The sequence below is a fragment of the Pollachius pollachius genome (genome assembly GCF_949987615.1).
Source record: "Pollachius pollachius genome assembly, chromosome: 19".
NCBI lineage: Eukaryota > Metazoa > Chordata > Actinopteri > Gadiformes > Gadidae > Pollachius > Pollachius pollachius.
The window spans coordinates 1,910,461-1,935,062 of record NC_136952.1 but is presented as its reverse complement, the minus strand read 5'-3'; the positions used below and the strand labels follow the sequence as shown (position 1 = coordinate 1,935,062).

General features: G+C 50.5%; 1 protein-coding gene across 1 annotated transcript in view; it reads right to left on the bottom strand.

The window, feature by feature from the left end:
• dock1 (dedicator of cytokinesis 1) overlaps nucleotides 1-24,602 on the bottom strand; it is a 186,649-nt gene that overhangs the window by 111,967 nt on the left and 50,080 nt on the right. The window contains exons 17-25 of the mRNA XM_079757227.1: nucleotides 23,012-23,115; nucleotides 22,119-22,302; nucleotides 14,403-14,500; nucleotides 11,181-11,270; nucleotides 9,544-9,644; nucleotides 9,281-9,409; nucleotides 6,098-6,206; nucleotides 2,435-2,505; nucleotides 3-109 (exon numbers count right to left, since the gene is read on the bottom strand). Coding sequence (XP_079613353.1) covers nucleotides 3-109; nucleotides 2,435-2,505; nucleotides 6,098-6,206; nucleotides 9,281-9,409; nucleotides 9,544-9,644; nucleotides 11,181-11,270; nucleotides 14,403-14,500; nucleotides 22,119-22,302; nucleotides 23,012-23,115 — 993 coding nt within the window. The remainder of the gene's footprint in view (nucleotides 1-2; nucleotides 110-2,434; nucleotides 2,506-6,097; nucleotides 6,207-9,280; nucleotides 9,410-9,543; nucleotides 9,645-11,180; nucleotides 11,271-14,402; nucleotides 14,501-22,118; nucleotides 22,303-23,011; nucleotides 23,116-24,602) is intronic.

The window sequence follows — 24,602 nt, the reverse complement described above, 5'->3', positions numbered from 1 at the left end:
ACCGTGCTGGGTGAAGAGGTCGCTGTGGACGATGTCGATCAGACACTCCAGCTTCTGTTTCACCAGCCGGCCCTGGGGAACCTTCTGGATGAATTCCGTGAACAGCTTACTGCAGAGAGCGGGAAACAACACACCGGAGGTTAGACACCTTACCCTCCCTGTAAAGAATCACATCCACCCCTATGACCTAACCCTAACCCTAACCTCCATATATAGAACCACATCCACCTTTAACCTCCACATAGAGACACCTCCCCCCTATGACCTTTAACCTCTGTATAAAGATAGATGTCGCCCCCTGACCTTTAACATCCATGTGATGAGAATCATCCCCCCTATGACATCTAACCCCCCTATAAAGAGGCACATACACCTTTAACCTCCATATGAAGACACATCCACCCCTGTGAGGTAGACACCTTATTTTAATACGTGATATAAAGTGTGTTCAGACTATCCAACAGGGTGCAGTGTCTTCCTGAAGGTAGAAAAGTATAACAATGTCCTCCTAAGAAAGGTCAGACATTCGCTTGAAAATTGTATTCAAAGGGCAACGTTTAGCCTTGGAGATAAAGGTTTCTGTGTGTGTGTATGCCCGTCCGTTCTTGTGTATGCGTGTCTTTCAGATAAAAGGAATTGAAAGGTTAGCATTCAGTTTTTTCTGTTTTTATGAGATACAAAGACGGCCATACAGATAAGTCATTGATTAAATAGTACATCACTATATCTTTAATCAATGAGAGTAGGGCTTAGGGCCCTCTGGTCAACACAACAGAGCCAGGCCATTTGTGGCCCCTGGCCCAGTGAGATGGCCCCTGGCCTAGTAAGATGGGCCCTGGCCCATTGAGATGGCCATTTGCCTAGTGTTCGGACACTCCATCGCCAGCCAAGCTTGAGGTAAACACAATACACTTAGACTACACTGGGAATGGATAAGGACGCCTTTGCTCTTGGCATGAGAACCACCATGATGTACCTGGGGGCTGGCAGCACCTTCTCCCAAAGCCTGAGCTATCAGTGGTACTGGGGGTGGATGGAGGGTGTAGTCTGAGCTATCAGTGGTATTGGGGGTGGATGGAGGGTGTAGTCTGAGCTATCAGTGGTACTGGGGGTGGATGGAGGGTGTAGTCTGACCTCACACGATCAATGGTGAGCCCTGATTGGTCAGCGCCCAGCAGAGAGGAGAACGTGAACCTCATCTCTCATAAGCTCACACTTGTTTGTTGTTGTATGTTGTCCCTAAATGCTTGCAAATAAAAAAAGAGCTATCCACTATTGAAGCATTAATTATGTTTTTATGCATTTCCTGCCAATGCCACATCACGATTATTGTACATCTTTAATGAGGATTTTTAATCAGGGCGGCATGTACCTAGTCTCTGTGGGTCACAGTGTGCAGAAAGGACCATGTGGTGCATGGCATCTCATTTCCCTTTAAACTGATTGTGCTGACACACACAGCCACCCAGAGATGACTGATGAAAACCAGTTTCACTGTGAAGGGAATACGACAATAATCTAACATCTTAAAGAATGGATCAGAAGCAATCCCAGAAAACAGAGGATTGAGTAATTATGTCTCATCCCTCTTGTTCTGCGCTGGGCAGCGCTTCACTCCCATTAGTGGAGCGCTGCGTGAACGAGGCCGTGGTGGGACTCTGTGCTGCGTCTCCTCAGCGAATGACGGACATTAAAGAGCCTCTCTCCGGGGAGGCCGGGAGCTAGAGGCAGTCTTCCCTCGCCGACTAGAGTCCAACTGGGACTCTGCTCTAAAGAGATAAAAATCAAAAGGGATCGGAACGGCGTTCCTCGAGGAAAAATCTGTGATATTGAACCACTGAATACAAAATAAGTGGGTCAGAAACAGTTTGGATTCATGTTGTAAGGATGCGTCGTGCCAAACTTTATTGAGCTCAACATTCAGACACCAAAACATTATCTGATGAAGGTGTTCAATTATTAATGTGTTCAATTGGACCGAGAGAGAGAGAGAGAGAGAGAGATAGAGAGAACGTGTGAGCGTCGTCTATGTCTCTCGACCGCGGCCTCATCTCATCAATGCATATCCTAATGACAGTTAAATTTAAATGGAAAATAAATGCAAAATGGAGCAGTCGGGTTGGCTGTTTTGATCAGCGTATCGGAGGCCGTTTGGATTTAACTTGACCTTCCATCGGCTAATCTGATTGGCTCTAATGAGCCACTCTGCAGTCCTACCAGCCAATCAGGTCTTATTCAGAGAGGACCTCATTCTGATTAAACTCCATCACTCTAAGGAATCGAAGCAGTTTGAGGGATATTATCTACACATCATTCTTCTCATCAAGTCTTTTCAACAAGCCCTATTGCACGTCACCACCACATTCCCAAGTCATTCCCAGAAACAACAAATCACACGAATCCCGCCGACGCTCCAAGAGAGACAGAGGCCTACCTGAGCTCCTTGGGATCAAAGACCAGCTTCACATCGTTGACGATGGTGGGGATGTACTTCAGCGCCGCGCCCTGGAGCCATGGAGGAGAGACAAATACAGCGGAGTGAGGCACAGCCCTGGGGAGACGGGGGCGCGGCAGCCTCTGGTGGGGCGATGAGGGACACTGGGAACTATTAGTTCCCAGTGCCACTGGTTCATCATAACCAGCAGCGGTGTTCTGATGTCCTCCAGAGTAGGTTGCGTCAGCTTATTCCGATTCTGCAGCACCGTTCCCGTTTTATATTGTTTCCTAGATTTAGTATCAAGTGGTGAATGCGCTGCCGGGGACGTTCAGTGGACGCCGCGAAGGTGAACGGTTCGCCGGTCGTGGCTGATGCATCCTGGAGGCTTAAGGCCGATTCATACCTCCCGATCCGGACGAAATTCGTCCGTCCGTACCAAACGTTCTCTCCGGGACTACCCTTCATACCTCCGTCCGGTTTCAGCGTTGTTATGGATGTTACGCAATACATCCTCTAGAGGGCAGTGACTGTCGTGTCACAAATAACGGCATCGATAATCGCAAACATGGCATCTGTAGAGGAGATGGTTTTGCTTTGTGCCATCCGAAATCGGCCAAAAATAAAAGGTGCAAAAAGTGTAGGCCTAGGCGGAGGTGGCATGTGACACCCCTCACCAACCCGCAGATTATCTCCTTGAAACGTTGCGCCTTTTTAAATGACCAGTTACAACTCATTGCCAAAGCAGGAATTTTCGCGAATGGTCTGACTTCTGACTCTATACTGCCGCCTCGATTTCCGGTGGTATTGCTCCGTTTCACCCGGAGCACTCCGGATTCGTAAGCTCAGAGGCGACGGACCCATTGACGGAGGAAACACCTCCGGGACCGGACGAAACGGTCCGTATCCGTATTTACCGTAGGGTGTGAATGGGCCTTTAGGGTTAACTGTAACCTTCTGTATCATCATGACGGAGCGCCACCACCCTCACGCCTCCACCCTCACGCCTCCATCACCACGGCCTACTGTGAACACCAGGCATTAAGGTGTGACACTAGTGCATGCTATCCAAGTGCTGCATAAACGCCACCCCCTCCCTCCCTAACACCACCACCACCACCCGGTGGTGTGGGCCTCCCTCCTCAGGGAGGGGGGGGGGGGGGGGGGGGGGCGTTTATACAGCATCCAGGCCAAAGAGTCAAACTGCCAGGGTCCGTCTAACAGATAGAGGATGCGGGGGCTGGGCACGACCGGGACGCCTCGCTGTTCAGGACGCGGCATCGAATGGCCAGGGAGGGGCGTGGGGTCCGTGGTAGGGAGAGACGCCAGGGTTAATTACAGCGTTGGCGGGCGCCTGGCTGGATGTTTGGTTACAGGCGGTGGCATCAGTATCGCATCACCCCCGCCAAAGCGTTCGGTCCCAGCCGCCGGGGGGCGGGAATCTGTTGCCGCGGGCCGAGCCAAGAGCTGTCGAATGCTGCGCCTTGGTCAGAGCGTTGAAAGCGACGCCTTGTGTACGAGAACGGCGGCCCCCCGGTCATATGTATTGATTGAAAGCGTGTCCCTTCTCTGGCCCTCGAACGCTTTGTTACCACTGGAAGGAGAGATCTCTAAACGCGTCGCACGATGAGACGTCGGAGTTCGGCGGCCGTCCGTGATTTCTCCTCTCCAGAACCCCCCCCCCCCCGTTACGTATTCCTGTTGTTGTCGGGCAGGGGTACGGGGTGTCAAGTATTAATTATCTCTGGAGCTACTTCTGCTAAGCCCTCCGGCAGTGTGGCTCTCGGATCGCTGGCCCTGCATGCCTGTGTGGTTGTGTGTCCGTGTGTTTTTGTTTGCATGCCTGTGTGGTTGTGTGTCCGTGTGTTTTTGTTTGCATGCCTGTGTGGTTGTGTGTCCGTGTGTTTTTGTTTGCATGCCTGTGTGGTTGTGTGTCCGTGTGTTTTTGTTTGCATGCCTGTGTGGTTGTGTGTCCGTGTGTTTTTGTTTGCATGCCTGTGTGGTTGTGTGTCCGTGTGTTTTTGTTTGCATGCCTGTGTGGTTGTGTGTCCGTGTGTTATTGTTTGCATGCCTGTGTGGTTGCATGCATGTGTGTGTGAATTTGTGAGAATTTGTGTGTGGTTGTGTGTGCATGCTGGCGTGGTTTCGTGCATGTGTGCATGCATGTTTCTGTGTGCATTCTTGCGTGCATACGTGTGTGTGTGTGCATGCCTGTGTGGTTGTGAGCATGTGTATGTGTGCATGCCTTTGTGTGTGGTTTTGTGTTTGTGAGCATGCCTGTGATTTGTGTGCATGCCCGTGTGGTTGTTTGCACGTGCGTTTGTGTGAATGGCTGTGTGGTTGGGCACATGCCTGCATGTGTGTGCATGTGTACAAGTTAACTTAAGTGCGTGCGTGCCCGTGCTCCTGTGTATGTATGTGTGTCTCTGTGAGGGCCTATGCGTGTGCATCTGTGATTCAAATATGACTATGTGTGTGAGTAAACTTGTGTGTGCGTTTGTGTGTGTGTGGGCAGGCCTATCTGTGTGTGCCTGTGTGCCTCTACAGATGTTTGGGCGGGTGATGCTCGTGACTGGGATGTCTTATTAGCTGCCAGCTGTCAGACGGCTTCCAGCCGGCCCCCGCTCAGACACAACCCGCCCGTCTCTGCCTTTCAAGCTGCCTTCCTCAGGATCAATTTTTAATTTACCGTCGCTAAAGCTAAAGCTAATATATCAGCCAATTACACACTGGCTGACTCCTAATTGACTCTGGGACAGCGTCTATCTGCCCTGCTTGCCCACACACACCAGGTACCAGTCAGTGTGCTTACGAGGATGGCTGCGTGCTGTTCTCTCTGGAGAGAAGTCAAGCCAGGGGGGAGGTGTGTGTGTGCGCGCGCGTGCGTGCGTGCGTGCGTGGATATATAGCAGCTGAGTAGCAGACGTTGAGCTGGGCTCCAAGGACGGAGAGGACAAGAAACAAACGGCGAAGAGCAGGAGAGACACAGAGAGAGAGAGAGGAAGAGGAGAACAGGAGGAGGAGAGACATCGAGAGAGAGGAGGAGGAACAGGAGAACAGGAGGAGAAGTACCTTGAGGAGCAGCTAGGGGACAGGAAGAGCCAGGTGGAGGTCAGCAGCAGGGATGGGAGGGGAGAGGGTCCACAGACAGACGGGAGGTCAGGGAGAGAGAGAGAGGAAACATGCAGAGAGAAAACACAGAGAGAGACAGTGGGCAAAGACAGCCGAGACTCCCTGAGCAGAACGGAGGTAGAACCACACAGGAGGAAGAGAAGACCCCAGTGGTGACAGCATGCAGAGCAGGAATACTTTATACAAAGGGATCCACGCAGACATTACTTTCTGAATTAGTCTACGAGTGCTCTAGTGATACAAACCTGTTCACTCTGGGCTCAACCAACACTTTGAATTCCTCCAGAATGCATTTGATGCGCGGAGAGAAGGGTGAAGGAGATTCTTTCGCGCTAGAGGTCGTAACAAAACTGCTGGCGTCGACATTTACCGAAACCACCTCGACCTTTAACCTCTCAGGTCGGTCCATGGAGAGGTGAGGAGGTCAAGGTTGGCGGCCAAAGCCCCTCCTTCCACACGTGTGTGTGCACACGTGTGGAAAGTCTGCTGATGCGTGTGTGTGTTGATACGCGAGTGTGTGTGTAGGCCTACCTTCACCATGCCAGTGTTCTCAGAGTTACTGCTCATCATGTCATTGAAGGAAGTGAAGAGGTTTCTCAAGGACTCCATGAAGTCAGCCTCCCCTTTGTTCTCATACAGCCTGAGAGAGAGAGAGTGAGAGAGAGAAAGAGAGAGAGAGAGAGAGAGAGAGAGACGAGTCAAGTCAAGTCAAGTCAAGGTTTGCTGTGTGAGTACGCATCACGTTTGTGATCAGTGAGTTCATCAGCTCCTCCGCAGCAGAGCTGGTTATACATCTCGATCTGTCCGGGCCAGGACGTGTGAGTGCATGCGTACGCGTGTGGCTGTGCGCATGTCAAGTCTCTCCGTCCAAAAGAAAGCCACAAAAAACAGCACCTTGCCGATGCGTGGGCTGCCGAGTCAAGAAGGAATTTAACGAACAACGTGCGGAAATACTTCAGGGTACCTGCCAGTATCAGAGGGCGGAGATCACACACGCCCCCTCCATCTTACTCTCCATCTATTTATAACTGAAGCAAACGCCTCTTCAGAACACCAATCAGACAACAACGGAGACCAGCGCTCTGCCCGCAAGCCCTGCTCCCTGTCTGGTCCAGTCTGGGCTTCAGAGAGATGCTCCGGGCCTCAGCCTGCAGGGAGACCCCTCCTACCACGCCACCGGAGGAGACAAGAACGGAACAACGGCTGTCCCAGCTGCTCCACACCCCCTCATCCCCGATACAACCCCTCCTCATCCTCTCCTTATCCCCGACTCACCCCCTTTACATCCAGTCCTTATCAACGACTCTCCCCCTCTTCATCACTGACTCAAATCCAGCCCTCCCTCCCTCCTTACTCCCTCCTCAGCAGCGACTCTCCCCCTCCTCATCACCGACTCAAATCCAGCCCTCCCTCCTCACTCCCTCCTCACTCCTCACCTGGGTTAGCCTTTCAGCCCACATGCAGGGTATTTAAATCCAGTGCTGGTGTGTTCGTTTGTGTGTCTGCTCCAAGCTGACGATCCTCGTCAGGCCAAGAGGGGTGGGGGGGTACACCCACCACACAATAGATGAGATTACTTCTATCACACCGACTTCTAGTGGGCAGGCCGGTATTGTGGTGCTGTGTTCTTGGCTGCTGCGGCTGTTGTTGTTGACGAGGCTGCCTGCATGGCCGCTGTCCACGCCCCCCCCCCCCCCCCCCGGCCTCGAGAAATAGGCCAGGAGTTGAAGGATTTGAGGACAAAATGTCTTCAAGGTCTTCTTCACCACCAGAGACTGAGGCTTCTGGGCTGAAACGTCGTAGCATAGATGCAATGCTTGTCGCTAGCTTTAATGTGCGTGTGCACGGGCGCGTGCATGTGCACGTGCACACGTGCTTGAGAACTCGAACACTGGGAGCGCCGCCGTGTTTTTTGTGACGTGTCCAATTAGATTATTGTTAGTGTACGTGTCACCGAACCAATTAGGTAATTGGATTAGAGCTCGGTACAGAGATAATATCTCGCCGTGTAGCTTTAAAATACTAATTATGACTGTGGTTGTGCCGAGAGTCAACGCTCACTTTAATTACACAGTAGTGGTGTCAAATCACTTTGTTTCATAATTGGGGACAGATTGTACGCATCACGTAAATCAATTATAATTATGACTGAAGTGAATAAAAGAAATGGGTTAGACTGACCAGTGTTTGGTCTAATTAGGTTACTACCATGTGGCTGGTTACTGTGAGAGAAAGCTAGCTATTGGTTTATTGAAGGACGCAAACATCCCGATGCAGCTCGACCCAGGTCCTCCTACTCCAGATGAAGTTCATGAAGGCTTTTGAGTTCTGTCGGAGAGGGATCTTAAAGGTTGTATCAGCGATTCTAGGCCGAAACATAAATGATGACATGATCTTTTCTCACGATCCGCCAACTGCCTGCCCCATATTAAGGCCGTCAAAAAAACGCATCTCTAAGCCTATAATCCGAGATCGTACACAAAAACAAATGGTACTACCAACCACTCAATATCAAAATAAATAGTATGCGTTGCGTTCATGATCGTTTTCACTGGATGCACGAAACACAGAAGGGAGGGGCGGGCTGGCTCTGTTTGCTTGGGATCTCGCTTCAAATACCAACAGAAGGTACGTGAACCAACATCGCCGATACGACCTTTAAGGGTCTGCCAAAGATAAAGACAAAGTGTGTACCGTTGACGGGTGAACAGCAGGGGCTGTTCATTCCCCAGCTCCTAGATAAGGTTGGAGATTACATCACGGCTCTCTGGGGGTGACGAGACATTTGCCCTTGCAGCCCAACCAGCGGACAGCAGTGCAACAAAACAACAACAAAGCAACAACAACACAACGGGCATCATAACAGGGACGACCGCAGGGATGTTTCACCCAATGTGGGTCGCTTGGGACGTGCGTTGCGACCCCCATGCGCTCACAGGTCAAACGGACATGTGTGTGTTCGCATAGGCTTTCCAACACAGCATTTTAAACAATGAAGCCAAGGTCTGAAAACAGAGGCAAGATTACAACTAGTGCGGTTGACCAGCTGCAGTCAGTGGTGTGCATTGGGGTGGATGTGAAAAGTTGGAGTAGTTTGTACCGTCCGCACATTGAGGCCCTACAACTCGGTCATGGCCCTGCCTTCTTTTAATCAATCAAAACACGCTAATTGAATCTTAAAGGATGTCGGTGCCTTGAGCGGCCAGCGTCCGCTCAGTGCGGAGGGACAGGGTGTCCTCGCCGCAGCCTATGGAAGAAATAGAACCACCCAATCAAAGTCAGACCCCGTCCGCTCCATTAGCCCGGGGCCATTCGTCACACCCATCAGGCGAGACCAGCGGCTCCCCCCCGCCTCCCAGTAACGCGCCCACTGCAGCCCATTAAACACATCATGACCTCAGCGAACCAGCCTGAACCGGTTCTGAGTGACTGACAGCCTGCCGATATTAACCAGATGTTTTCATTTGGATGGACTCAGGCCGCCGAAAACATTTAACCGGACCTGGGCAGAGTTTGAATAATGAATAAATAAGCAAGGAGGAGTCCGGAACACAGTGGTAACACTACAGCAAACTTCTTTATGATTCAAAAGATTAATCATTTATAACTTGTTACTAATGGGATGGCGTGCGTGCATGAGGGTGAGAGAGTGTGAGTGAGTAAATGAGAGAGAGAGAAACAGGTGAAAGAGTGAGAGACAAAGAGAGCACGTACTGGTTGAAGAGGACTCGGGAGCGGACGATGAACTTGAAGATGTACTCCAGAGCCTTCATGGCCTTCAGCAGCTGCTCAGTCAGCTTCTCTGCGTTCTCCACGTAGTTCTTCAAAACCTTGGTCAGCTTCCTGTGGGACATGCACACACACACACGTACAAAGACACACACACACACACACACACCATTCCATTTGATCTCTTCTGTGCTCCTGGACGGGGGGGGGGGTTGGCCCAGATTAAGGGTTGATTCTCCGTGACTCACGTGTACGTGAGCGTGGCGCTGAAGTGCTTGCGTATGTAGGTCTCCAGCACGGGGTTGAAATGCTGAAACTTCCTGTCGGCGATCAGCCCGATGATGAAGACCTGAGAGAGACAGGAGGACAGGAGGAAGAGAACATCATCATCATCAGGAGGAAGAGGATATTATCATCAGGAGGAAGAGGACATTATTATCATCAGGATTAAGACCGAATGGACGGAACGCCGGAGAAGGAGAAGGAAGGAACGACCCAGAAATCGTACACAAGCTAAAAGGATTTGGTCCAAGCCTGTGGAGATTCTAGGGCTCTGATAAAACTTTTTACGGATTCTTTGTTTAAAAAGGGAGGTCCATTTATAATTGTCCTGATGATGTCGACAGATGATTGAGAGAGGCTAAAAGCAACAAAGTATTACTTTAATTTGAAGTCCATGTGATTTGAATTAAAATGTACAAATGCCGATTCTACTTCTCGTGTCAATCCTCAAACAAGCGTTATTCAATGACTGTGTGTCAATGAAGACGGTCCGTCAGTGAAGTCACTGCATCATGACGTCCAACTCCCTACTGCGGAGCACTGAAGGAGATCTGTAGCCTCTGTAAAGCCGAGGTACAAGGACGTCATCGTGGTGCAGATCACAGAGAGAGGTCTCATGATACCAGGAGGGTTAGGTTCAAAAGACTCAAGCCCGAAGTCCTCTCAGTCATCACCACTCCGTGCAGCATGGACGGATGTGTGTGTGTGTGTGTGTGGACTCGGCACGCTTTGAAACGCACACCCCAGCGCCGCAGAGCCGGAGAAGCCGCCCCGGGGAGAAGAGGACATCTGTCTGGGAGCACTTTAGCCTCCAAATGGATTCTATACAAACCGCAGACAATGCAGTCTGGGACAAAGCCTGGTTTGGACCGGCAGTGAGGACGGTAAGAATATCAATACGCCCTGATTCAAAGCCCCATAAGAGCGGTTATTAAAATAAATAGTACGATAGGAGTATGAGGATGTAATGTTGACAACCGCTGCAGATGCATCATTCAATAACTACCGAAATATTAATGGAAACACTGAGAGGAACAAAACCAGACGATCGTGGTCACCGTTGTCAGGGGAGGAGGAATCCATCGTCCCCTTTCCCTAACTTTGGGTAAAGAGATTTTTCCGATATAGATAAAAGTCAAGAGTGCATAAACAACTCGCTCCTCATAAAATGTGCACCAATCATCTGCATTTTAATGGTTTCTCTTATTCCCGCGGTTCCTCTTCTACGAGTTAGTCCGCTGCAGTTTTTGCAGGGAGCTAGAGGAATCGATGGATGAAGTTTTAAGCGAAAGCTTGACCCCTCAATGGCTACCGAGCATTTCTCTTCCTGTGATAATTGTCTCGCCCTCCCTTGCCTGGACTGGTTAATAATCAATACCCCCGAACATTTCAGGCTCATGGAGTGAAAATACCAGGTTCCTTTCAGAAGAGAAGGTGCTCTCACCTCAGCATCCAGACAGATACCAGTCCATCGATGCACCCTATTATTAGGACAAAAGCCGGAGCAGAAACTCATCCCGACAATAACGGTACCTGTAGCGTTTGGGTTTTTACCCGCCCGCTACACAATGCCCGCCTCAAGCCCTTTGGCAACTCGTCTTACCAGAGCGTCGAAGACCAGGGTATCGAACCGGTCGCTGTCAGAGTTCTCCATCATGATGTTGAACAAGGCGTCTAGGGTATCCTGCAGGAACTGGAGATAAACACGACGAGGCATGGTATTAATCATCATACGTTATGTCTCCACATGTCATGACCGCGCTAAAACACTCAATCTGGGAGCAAAACCCAATGTGACAGACCATCTAGCTGTCATTCAGCATTGAGAAAGTTGCAACAATAATAATATTAATAGTAATAAATATATATTTCAGACTTGATACTTTAACTATTTACTCAACACAAGTTCCAAATGAAATAGTAATATTCTGGGCGAGGTTGAAGGACATCCCATAATACACATGAAAAGATGTGCTCTCCTCGACAACAGGGCGAGCGAGCCGTGCAGAGCGGGAAATAATATGGCAAAGGAACCAAAATAAGCAATAATTCGAGAAGAAAAGTCGGCCTGTGATGATATATATTCTGGAAGACGCCGGTGATGAATATTTGATAGGGTGCCAATTATTTATGTGAATTTTATGGTCTTCAGCAGAGGCAACCTGCTGTTGTATCCTAAATTTTTTTCCTCTATTTTTCTCGTCTATCGGACTAAATATAGAAAAGATATCGGGACGGACAAACAAACGCGCATGGCTACGTGCTAGCCTTCTCCTTTCTGTGCTGTTTGGGTTGGCCACATTCTCTGTTAAAACACCAGCCGTGCTAACGCAGCGCAGCTACACTGGCGGTCGCTCTGAGACAGCTCTCTGGGGCCTGGGTGGCCCCAATGTATAGGGTGTCCCCCAAGCCGACCAGGGTGTCCCCATTCTCTGGGGTGTCCCCGTTGTCTGGGGGCACGACTGGGACACGGCGGCTAGTTCGGGCTACCGCGTCAATAACGTATGAAGGAGGAGCGTTTGGGGTCGCGGCGGCTCCTTAGCATTAGCAGTAGGTTAGCATAACCCCTCACCTCACACTCCACTCCCACATTATAAAACTCTGTCAGGCATGAATTATTGAACGCGGGCCGACAGCGGAGAAATGTTTTTATTACTCCCAAGGACGATTCGATACGAGGACTGTTTTATTCTGTTTTTAACAACTTAGCGCACTCGCCTGGGGTAATATCCAATAAAGGGCCCGCTATTAGTTTACAGAGCTGTTGTTAGGCAACATGTTGGCATGGGTATGCTGCCTCATGCATCCTCCATTCACCGTTTGAAGCCCATATATGGAAATTTAGTATTTATGAAAAACAAATCATGGCACAACAAACTGGTAAAAGAAAAAAAAGAAAACCATTATCCCATTACATGACGGAATGAGGCGATATTTCCTTCTCAGAATCCTATTACGCTGGTAAACAGAATCGTTGTTGACACCAGCTATTCCATTTGTGCTTCTTCGTTCTCCTGCGAAAGAATAAAATGGTGATGGAAAAGTTCCCAGCGTTAAGACAGCGAACGGACGCGTTAAGCAGTGAGGCCTGCGAGTGAAACTATCAACTTAATTCATTTTCAAGCTCAGTTCATGCTGCATTTTGTATTTCATTACATTAACTGTCGATGACTGTACCCAGATATAGAAACCAACCAGTCACGTCTTCATAAAGCCCCCATCTTCATTTCGCCCGCCAACGTTTGCCTTGTCCTGGAGGACATTGTAAACCGCTGAAGCCCAGAGCCCACTGCTGTGTGGGGACACTAAACCATGGTTCTGAACTTTTGAGCCAAATATAGAGTTGAGTCCGAAACAGAGCCAGCTACAGCCCAGCAACAGACAGCTCCAGCCCTCTTCATTCGCTCCACGTGCTTCTGCTCCGTTAAAAACAACACAACCCCCTTTATTTTTCGTGTCGTGCCAGATCTCTGGGCTCTAGGGTGAAGGGATGGAACCAATGCCAAAGCAGAGACGTCCTGCTCATGATCTGGGATCACCGGAGGTTATTGGCCAGACCAGAGACACGTCCTGCTCATGGATTGTGATCACCAGAGGTTACCATACAGACGAAGATGGTCCTTCTTCCTCTCTGTGAGACAAATGCTAAGTTGGACTAAAGGGGGGGGGGGAAGGTCCACAGGGGATGTGAGCAACAAAAAAACACTTCAATCAAACCTGAGGGCTGCATTACACCAACTACTGGCCTCATGTGCTTGAGACGGTGTGTCCTAGAAACAAGGTATTAGCAGAAACGTTAAAACACACTTTAATGTAAAACTGTTACCTCTTAAAAATGTTCAGTCCCATAAAATTAAGCAGGGGCTTCCGTGGAAGTGTTTTGGGCAAACAGGAGATAAAAAAAGCATGGTTGTGCATTTCATCACAGCCTTGAACGTCGGAGGAACGGGTGCCACTCTGACTGGGCCGGGCTGTGTTTGACGTTATCTATCCAGGGAGAATGAAGCATTCTCTGTCTCGGGCGCGCTTTGATTCACCTTCCCTGAAAATGTTCTGTCATTCTGCACAAAATGGCGTGGTTCCACACCGGTGGGCGCTGTGATGTCCTCGCCGGGCGGACGCCAAGTCTGTCTTAAAACTACCTGATCCCTGGTGGAACCGACTTGTTGGAACACCGAAGACGGCTGCCAAGAGATCCCAGCACCAGTCCCAGAGTGTCGTTGTAGATACAGACGGCCTCGTGCGACCGGCTGGCGGACGGCGTCGGCGTCTGTGTTGTACCGGTTATAGCAGGAATGACGGCACAATCTTAATCCGCTCCTCTGACGTGGAACGCCGGCGTCAGATCTACGAGATGACCCCGGCGGCTTTCATTCTTGTTTACTTTAGAATCGGGGGCTTAGAAGATTTCTGCTTTCCAGTTTAATCTAAAAACATTTGTTGTTCCAACATTTGTTGTTCCAACAAATGTTTTTGTTGGAACCGGTGAGTGTGTTCAAATGCTCTCGTTGCATTCGGATGCATCTCTAAATTCATGACACTTATTGAACATAACTCTTCAGAATTCTGACTTTAAAGTCAGAATTCTGAGATTAAGGTAAGAACTCGAAAATAATAATCACATGTGGCCCTAATCATATGCCGTATGTTCGGTACAATGTTTGAAGGGAACTTCATAAAATAACTTGGTAGTGTTTTTGTGCCGCAGCTTCAGGACACAATGAGGACTTTAAAGGAGCAACAAAACAAGACGACCCCCCCCCGGGGGTGCTCTGACGGAGGAGACCCCCCCCCCCACGGGAGGTAGTGTGGGCGGAGGACTGACCTTCACCACCTCGCCACCCTCCACCTTCATGAGCTGACGGAGGTTCTGCTGCAGGAGGCTGGTGTTGGAGCGCCACTTCAGCAGCCCCAGCAGGTCCACTGGAACACACACACACACACACACACACACACACACACACGTTAGATTACAAACAACACAACAGCAAATAAGACAACACAAGTTGTCTTATATGCATATAAGACAACACAAGTGTAGACTACAGTTTAGATCATCCATCAAATGTTTTCTTTATAATTTTTTGGATTGCTGACTTTATTGAGAAAGGCGTGGGCTAAGAGGAATGTGTCTCTTTATATTAAGTGTGTTTATTTGGTGCTGGATGAAATGTATTGTATAGTGTATTTTGATTGTGTATGTACTACACGCTTTGTGCAGTTCTATCGGTGTCCTGTGATCCTATGTGGGATGGGCCACTTGTGTGGCATGACACAGAAATAAAAAACATCATTCATCATTCATATACATAAAGAGTTCAGCTCATATTAAGATCATTTTTTTAATATATATAAGAGAAGAGAGTTTAGTTCACATATAAATAGGTATGTTTAGTTTCTACATAGGAAAATAATTTAGCTCATATAAAAAGCGAAGTCAATTCTGCACATGAGAGAAGACAGTTTAACGTTTATCTCACATATGAAATAGCTAAGTTAATTCTACACATGAGAGAAGAGAGTTACACTTATAAAAAAAGGACGTTCGAGGGAAGAGGGTTTAGCGTATTCATAAGATAACATAATTTAACAACATACTTAAGAAAGGAGGGAAGACGAGGGAGAGAGAAGTCTTGCTGCTCCTTGAAATGAAAGCAGATCTGAACAAGAACCAGTTGTTGCTTCTCCCCTCCTTCCATTAAACACTCATCCGTGCTACCACAGCTCTCTACGGAGCAGGCTCATGCTAAAGAGGACCCTCCTTAATCCCTTCACATTTAAATCAAGGGGGGGGGGGTCTAATTGAATTCAAGACGCGCCGCCTCTCCGCGGTGCAATGAATCACTCTCATAGGGAGCATTGCTGAGTCAGACCACCTCTGACAGGGGGATCATGTTGCAGAGGCAGGGGGGGCTCAAAACATCCAGTTCAATTAGTTAGGGCGCCGCAACGCCCCTGCACCCCAGTCCATCCGTCGGGATCAATCGGGGGGGAAAGCCTTCTGCATTTCCTCCCCGCTCGATCTGTACACGAGTAGGCATGAGGTGGGGGGGGACATGCCCTGAATGTGGAACATGGAGAGGACGGGGGGGGGGGGGGGATATGCTGATTACCCCGTAAAGACTCACACATTGAGCGAGCGTGAACCTTTTTAGTTTCATCGGGTATCAGATCACACGGGTTTGAATGAACACAGCGTGGCTCTGGGTTATCAGCCGTCAGCACCCCCACCCCCCCACAGGCCTCTGGAGGGATGGGGGGAGTGAGGTGGGCTCCATCCTCAGGCTGATGGCGGTCTTACTGGGCCGAAGGGGATGCAGACTCAAACACACACAGAGACACCGGGGACAGAGGGGGTAGGAGATTGATCATCCCCGCCCACTTCCACCCTGGAATTCTTTTGTCAGTAAAACATTTGAAGATTGGTGATTCCGAAGTGTTAACTGAAACACGGCGAGAAAACCCATCCCTGGAAGTGGGATACCGAGCCCTGAACTCATCCCTGCCTGAACACCGCGCTGAGGTAGTACAGCGAGGGTTTGTTTTGGGATTTCACCACAGACGTGTTTCTGCCTTCTCACGTTCACAGCGGACTTCTTGGAATACCTCGGACTCGCCACTTAAAGGACAGTTGCTCGAGGTACGGACCGTTCTACACACCAGGAAACCAACACATTTTCAGCACAAATATATTCTCAGGTTTTTGCCTTTTACATTCTGGTATATTCCCCAGTGAACTCCTTCTGCGTGCGAGGGAAGCACATTACCCCCTTCAAGATGGAGGCAGTTTGTTTCCTGCCATTAAAAACAAATATAACAAGGTGGGTTGAGTCGCGGCAAATTACCTCCATAGCGAGAAACAAAACCAGAGGAGGAACCTTCCGAGATAAACAAATGACCGTGTATTTCATCTACACCATCCGCCGCCAGATGAAACTTTCCCAAATCATGTTTTGAAATCCCTCTGAGGATGAATTTGCCAGTGTCGGGGGGGCAGCATTCAGTCTTCACCGTGTAATCACCTTGTATTCAGCGGGCGTTTAGTATTCACCAGCCGTCAGCCATTGATCTCAGCCATGTCCTGATTTAGCAGCGTGGGCTAATTATGTCGGCTAAAACCGAAAACATTTGCCGAGCTTTCTTCTGATCCGATTGAGTTCCGCAGTGAAATGTTTTCTAGCAGCAGCAGCTTATTGCAGGGTGTAGGTGTGGAGGTGAGGTAGAGTCTGAGAATAGATGGGAACAAAAAAATGGATTCCCACGTCAAGGATGATATTTGTTAATCTCCTCCTTGGAATATTTGTGTGTACGCGTCTGTGTGTGAACATGTGTAAGTGTATGTGTGTGCGTGCGTGGGTTGCGGACCCCACCTTCAAACCAGAGCCCCCTCAGTGAGACCACTTCACATAAGGCTTCTCATTGCCCAGGCAACAGTCTGCATGAGTCTAGCTTCATTAAATAAAATAAGCTATTTGCCTCCTGAAGGGACGTGTCTGTGTGTATGTGTGTCCGTGTGAGCGAACGTGCGTGCGTGTGTTTGTCCGTGTGAGTGAGTGTGCGTGTGTGAGCGTGTGTGTGCCCGTGCGTGCGTGCGTGCTTGTGTATGCGTGTGTGTAACTGTCCGTGTGGGTTTGTGTGTACGTGTGTGTGACCAGGCAGTCTTTAGTGGCTATAAAGTGACAGGTGTTGGTTTAGTGTTGTTGTTTCTTGGCTTATTCAAACGACAGGACTTGGCACAGCGTACTGTACGTCTAGCAGAGAGGAGGTTTAGCTGGGGGGGGGGGGAGGGGGGGGTGGAGGGGAAAGGAGCTGAACGACACCGTTACAACACGCAGGTAAACATGTTGGCGCACGGGGCAGAAGAACTGTGTTGGAATGGCATGTCCTATTGTCTGTCACGTGCACACACACACACACACACACACACACACACAAAGAGGATCAACATCCTATTGAAGATATGCTGAAGGGTCTCTGCGACTGTATGCCGTCACCGTCGCAGAGACGACGCACGCCTTGATGGATGAGTCGGAGTGAGAGAGAGAGACCCAACAACAGCACGGGAGAGGGGCTCAGAAGAGAGAGATTGAGAGAGTGAGTGAGAGAGTGAGTGAGGGAGCGAGTGAGAGAGTGAGTGAGGGGGTGTGCGAGCGAGACGGGCTGAGAGAGAGGTATTTGGGCGCGGGTCTTTAAGAGGACGCCTCCAGGTTTTTAATAAAACACTGCTGTCAGCCGGCTCCGCGCTCAGACGGTTCGTTATTAAAACAACTCAACCTTTCCCCCAGCGTTGGGGCGGCCCGCATATACCCACGGAGAACGGCAGACACAATCACAGTCGGCCCGCATATATCCATGGACATGGAGACACACACACACACACACACACACACACACACACACACACACACACACACCCAGTGTGCACGGCCCACATATACCCACGGAGGACGGAAGACACAAACACATCCAGACACGTACGCACACACACAATCACACACCGCGTGCGCACGTTGCACCTTTATTTCCACTCAAACACCCGGCGCTCTCAGGTTTACCCAGCGCAGTCTGGGGAGGTGGGTCTGATCTGCCGTGGGAGCGGTGCATACTGGGTAAAACCGCCAGCACGTGCCGCTGGATCCTCCGGGACGAGCCCAGCTGGGCAGACATTACAGATGGACAGCGAGAAAGAGAGGTGTATGGTCGAAGAGCAGCCCCCCCGTACCCCAGGCTCCCTGCTGCAGTGCGTTTTCCAGACAGAGTTTGCGTCGGGCTTATGGGCAGGCCTGTGAAGTGGTGTGGGAGACCACTTCAAAGCTAATCTGTGTCAGTGGCTAGTTGGAGAGCCCTCTAATCTGATCTGGCCTCAGCGGCAGGGGAGAACTTCTGCTGCTCCCACCACCCCCTGAGCACTGAAGGGGAGAGACACAGACAGCAAGCAGGGGAGAGAGAGAGATACACAGCAAGCAGGGGAGAGAGAGAGATAAACAGCAAGCAGGAGAGAGAGAGAGAGAGATAAACAACAAGCAGCAGAAAGAGATAGACACACATACAACAATCAGGAGAGAGGGAGATATAGCAAGCAAGCAGGAGAGAGAGAGGGAGACAGAAAGCAAGAGAGAAAGCAAGATTGAGAGCAATTAAGAGGGAGAGAAAGCAAGCAGGAGAGAGAGAGAGTGAGACAGGAAACAAGATAGAGAGAAGGCGAGCGAGAGGGAGAGAGAGACCGAGACAGAGAGAGGGAGATGGTAGGCAGGGGAGAGAAGGAGAGACACAAAATCATGATGAACCAAGACTTCCCCTGGGTTCAGGAAGATGAGTCAACCCTGCATATGAACATATCATCACACCTCCAGAGAGGAACTATTCTGGCCCTCGTCTCAGAGAACTAGCCCGGGCCCATCTCAGGCCTCCTGTGACATCTCACACACACACACACACACACATACACACACACACACACACTTAGAGCACCAGAGACGTATGTATTTACATTTGTTAACCACATTAAAGCCTCAGAAAGGCTGTGAGAAAACCAGAGCGGTGCCAGATCAATACGGAGGAAACACAGAGCTGACTCAAGGCTTTCATACTGAGGGGAAGAAACACGGTGAGATAAATTATAGTGTGTGTGTGTGTTCGAGTGTGTGTGTGTGCGTGTTTGAGTGTGTGCTTGTGTCTGTGCGTGTGTGTGGAGCACTGCTAACGGCGTAAAGTTGTGCGTCTCTGAGGTCTCACGGCCACAGCAGCAGCTTCGCACTGAAGAGCTTCTCAGGAAGAGAGGTGCATGCTGCACTCTGCTGCTGCATCGACTATGTGACTGGACTGCACATGTGCGGCCTCACACACGCACGCACTTTCCCACGCACACACACACACACACACACACACACACACAGCTACACGCACCTACCTACACCCACCCACACACACACACACCCGCGCACGGACGCACAAGCACACACGCGCCCCCACCCACACATCAACGTTGCACACCGAGGTTCCTCGGTAATTCGCTCTTTATACGCCGGTTTTAATGTGCCTTCCAATTATTTAAATATCCGAATGCGCCCCGGTGGATAATAAGGAGAGGTGACACGCCCTCTGGGACCCAGCGAGACAATTCATTTAAGTTCAACTCCTCAGACTGCAGGGAATCTGTCCTTGGTCCACCCGGATCTCCGCCTACTAGGCTGCCACGTCTCTCTCCCGCCTGCTCCCTCCACCTCCTCTTCCTCCGCCACGGCACTCCTCCTCCTCCTCCTCCTCCTCCACCTCCTCTTCGTCCATCACCTCCACCACCCCTGAAGCCTCCTCCTCCTCCTCCTCCTCTTCTTCCTCTTCCTCCTCTACCCCAGAATCCTCCTCCTCCTCCGTCTCCTCTTCGTCCATCACCTCCACCACCCCTAAAGCCTCCTCTTCCTCCTCCTTCTCCTCCTCCTCCTCCTCCACCACCCCTGAAGCCTCCTCCTCCTCCTCCTCCTCCACCGCCCCTGAAGCCTCCTCCTCCTCCTCCCTCCCGGAGCAACACCAAAAAGGCCCCGGCAACGGCTGAGCAAGTCATCCGAGCGATGAAGATGATGATGTCTCAGCGAGCAGCCTAACGAGAGAGGGGACTGTGCATCCCGGGCTGGAGGGGAGCCAGCCGCTCCGCACACAGCCTCCCTGGGGGGGGGGGGGGGGGGGGCGGGCCGCCTGGCCATGAATGGGGAATGGGCCGCCACTGCAGTCCCGCTCTCCAGCCAAAGCCTTCGCCACAACACAATGGGCTCCCGGTGCCACCCAGAGTGGCTCATGTGTCACGGAGAACGCACTTGGGGCTGTCATCGTTGTACTTTGGCTGGTGATAAAAATGTGGCCATTTTTTATTCCACTTCCCATATATTTTGATGCGTCTTGAACGAGGGGGTTGGCGAGATGAACGAATGCGCAGGTTCACGAAGAGGTGAGCGGAGCAGTGTGCTCTCTCTGTCCATGGCAGTTTGGCCCCACTGTGACCCGTGGCACGGGAGAGCCCTCCCACAAGAGGGTTTGACCCACGGCTGAACCGCGGAGAGAGAGAGAGGCTGCTGCAGTGGTGGCCATGTTGTGATTCGATGGCACTGGGAGTTTACAAGTGTGTTTATGCCGTGCAGAGAGACGTCCTAATCCCTGAGCGATGGGCCAAGGAGGGATCAGTCAGGGCTTAGTCAGCGCGGATCGGTTCCTCCCCGCAGGCCGTAGGGAAACTCTCCGCGGGCACATTAACGGTATTAAAAGGTAATAATAAAGAAAAAGATCAACTGGGAGGCGTGAAGCCATCTGCCCGCCCGGCGTTTCTGCTGAGGGAGCGAGGAAGACAGAGGAGGAGGAGGAGGACGGGTCTATAGAGCAGAAGGGTCCGGGAACAAGTCAACCTCCAGCGCTCGCTGGTGGCGGGGGCTAAACCGAGCGAGTTAGCCCTAAACAACGCAGACGCGAGAGACTCAAGACCCACCTGTTCAGAGTTTACCTAGACTCTGCTTACCCCCCCACACCCTTCTTACGCACTTATTGTACGTACTTGCACTTAAAAATACTACTTCGCATTGTGTAGCATCTTATCCAAGCTGTCTTTGCTGTATACGGGGAATGGGCTAGCGATTGTTAGTGCTTGGCACTGGGTTCTATGAACCTCCTTACTGCACAGACGGAGATATATTGTTGTTTCTCTTTTCTCTGACAAATGTACTTATTGTAAGTCGCTTTGGTTAAAAGCGTCTGCTAAATGCCCTCAATGTAAATGTAATTGTAAAAGCATTTTCGGTTGAAAGTGAGCAAGCTATGGCTATTTTAACTACATTAGCCGGGCAATCTGTCGTGGAATTCACTGATGCATTGCCAGGAATGAAATCCGCGCGCAAAAGCCAGATTCCTCTCGCCAGCCTCTCTGAAGCAACAATTACAAATCGATGTGTGCCTTGCTCCAACGCCAGTCCAGGACCTGGCCGCCCGGCAGCAGCACTAACCATCACACTAGTTACACATCCCTCACTCCAACGGCCGCAGCTGGACCATTACGGTCTGGCTGGTGACAGCCGGTGGGTTGAGAGCGTTCTGCAGCAGCCCTGCTGCTGGCAAGCTGGCAGTGGATGAGGGGTGGTATGCCCCAAACCCCCACGTTAAGGGCTCTCGGTGCCGGATTCCATGCTAGGGAACTGAGGCGGAGCTTCTTTCCGCAGGCAGTCAGACTGCTTAATTCCAGTGGACTATAACCGGCACTTTTTGCACAATTTTCCAGGCACTTTTATATTACATACCATTTATTCATTTTTATATCACCACCTCATTGAGGGATGTCTTTTTTTTAATTATTATTATCTATTATTTAATCAGGTTCTAGGAGTTTGCACAGTGACAGAATGATAACCCTTTTTTAATTTCACTTTATGTAAAATGCTATTTTTTGTGACCTGTGTAACATGTGACCAATAAAAAACTTTAAACTTAGTTCAAACGAAGTTTGAAGTTTGAGCTAAGGGGGGCCGCTTCACCAGGGTTAGCGCTGAACAGTTTTAAGACGTACCGTTCTGGGTGAGCTTGGTGGAGCAGACCAGCGTGGCGATCTGGAAGGAGTCCTTGCTGATGGTGCAGTTGCCCAGGTTGTGGTTGCTCTTGCCCGTGGCCAGGTAGCCCTTCTCCTCCAGCTCCAGCTTGGTGGCGGGCAGGTTCAGGTACAGGGACAGCTCCTCCAGCTTCTTGGCCTCCGCCTGCCGCAGAAGGAGGTGGGGGAGGGGGATGGGACGGAGGACACAGCTGGTCCTTAGCGTTATATCAGTGCAGCTCACTGCTTTACAACAAAAACAAAGAGAAGCTTAGTTTATTATGAACAATATTAGCGACAACCCAAATTTTTAGGGGGCTATATTTGTCTTAAATATTTAATTGACGAATGAAGACAGTAAACCAAGGGCTTCGTTAATGAACATCCATTATTGGAAGCAGAAATAGAAAAACGAAAAGACATCACCGATAGCCAGCTGGCAAGAAATACTGCAGCAGAAGGCAAACGAGATTCAGAGTTAATTGTAAATCAGCTCCTGAATTCTCAGGTCATCCCTTTGATTAAGAATGATGAACAGACAAGAAGCATCAAGACACATATGAAGATACACAGAGAATCGGTGGTGGAGTCGGACAGCCACACACACACACACACACACACACACACACACACACACACACACACACACACACACACACACACACACACACACACACACACACACGCACACGCGCGCTCGTGTCCAGCCTCCTTCACCCGCCCCCCCCCGAATGGAACAGGACACTGTCAGCACTGCGTCTCATCGCCATGGTGATCACGTCGCCGTGCGACAGGACCGGGGCGACGGCGGGGTCGGGGCTGACGGCCGGAGATCCGGAGCGACCCGGACCGTAATGGATTATGGGATGGATTACCTTGTACACGATGAGGTCGTGCTCGCCATCCCTGAGCGTGGTGCCGTCGTAGCGCATTAGCTTCACGAAGGACAGGGCAAAGATCTTCTCCGATTTGTCTTTGGCTGCGGGAGAGAGAGAGAGAGAGAGAGAGAGAGAGAGAGAGAGAGAGAGAGAGAGAGAGAGAGAGAGAGAGAGAGAGAGAGAGGGGGACAGAGAGAGAGAGAGAGAGGGACAGAGAGAGAGAGAGAGAGAGAGAGAGAGAGGGAGGACAGAGAGAGAGAGAGAGAGAGACAGAGAGAGAGAGAGAGAGAGAGAGAGAGAGAGAGAGAGAGAGAGAGAGAGAGAGAGAGAGAGAGAGAGAGAGAGAGAGAGAGGGACAGAGAGAGAGAGAGACAGAGAGAGAGAGAGCGAGAGAGAGGGGGACAGAGAGAGAGAGAGAGAGAGACAGAGAGACAGAGAGAGAGAGAGAGAGAGAGAGAGGGGGACAGAGAGAGGGAGAGGGGGGGACAGAGAGAGAGAGGGGGGGGACAGAGAGAGAGAGAGTGGGGGGGACAGAGAGAGAGAGGGGGGGGACAGAGAGAGAGAGAGGGGGGGGGGGACAGAGAGAGAGAGAGGGGGGGGGGACAGAGAGAGAGAGAGGGGGGGGACAGAGAGAGACAGAGATCACAAGGGTTAGAACTGAAGCCGAACCCCAGGGAGAGACAGAGGAACAACGGGGGAGTGTAGTGGCTATAACCCCAGCCGAGAGGTTATGGGTTCTCTCTCCCATTACCAGCGACGTGTGAGTTAATGTACGGAGGTGTTGCAGCTCACAGCTGGAGTTAGGGACCAGACTAGGCGCAATATCAGGCCGAAGTGATGAGTCCAGAGGAAAGTCCTTGGAAAAACCAACCAGTAGATTGCGATTCCTCTTGTGTTACTGCTTAGTCAGCCCCTCAGGATAACCTTTACAGGGCCTCAGTGTCATCCTCATGGAAGGAGGCAGACAGCTTGGGAGAGCTGTGAGCGTGTGTGCATTTTAACACGACGTTGTGGTGTGGCACTTAGTGATAATTTGGGTGTTTTTTTCAATTTCGCAGCTTCTGGTCAGTTCTTTCCATGGCTGGAATGAAACAGCGATCGCCGTCCATAATTTGAGAGCCAGTTGTTATTACCCTGTGTGTGTGTGTGTGTGTGTGTGTGTGTGTGTGTGTGTGCGTGTGTGCTGTGTCTGTGCATGCGTTTTAATCATGGGCTTCAAGAGTTAAACAGTAGTTTATCAAAAGTTTGTTACAGAGTCATCCAAATAACTGGCGTTGCACGGAAAAAACAACCGAATCGTAAAACCTTCCGTCTCCAACATCCAGGCCACGCTCGCGAAGAGCTGAGCGTGTAAGACGGGGAGAAGGAATCTAATATTTATACGCAGAGATAATAAGTAGCGGCGTCATTTCACGGAGCGCTTGGCACTGCACATTAGTTAAGTTAAGTGACACACCGATATGTTTGCGCAGCACCATGGCGATGTGTGCGTGCATGTCTGAGTGTGTTTGGGAGAGGAGTGGGGAGGAGTGGGGAGACAGGGAGGGAGGTGTGCGGAGGGGGTCTCTGTCCCCGTCTTTCACGTGTA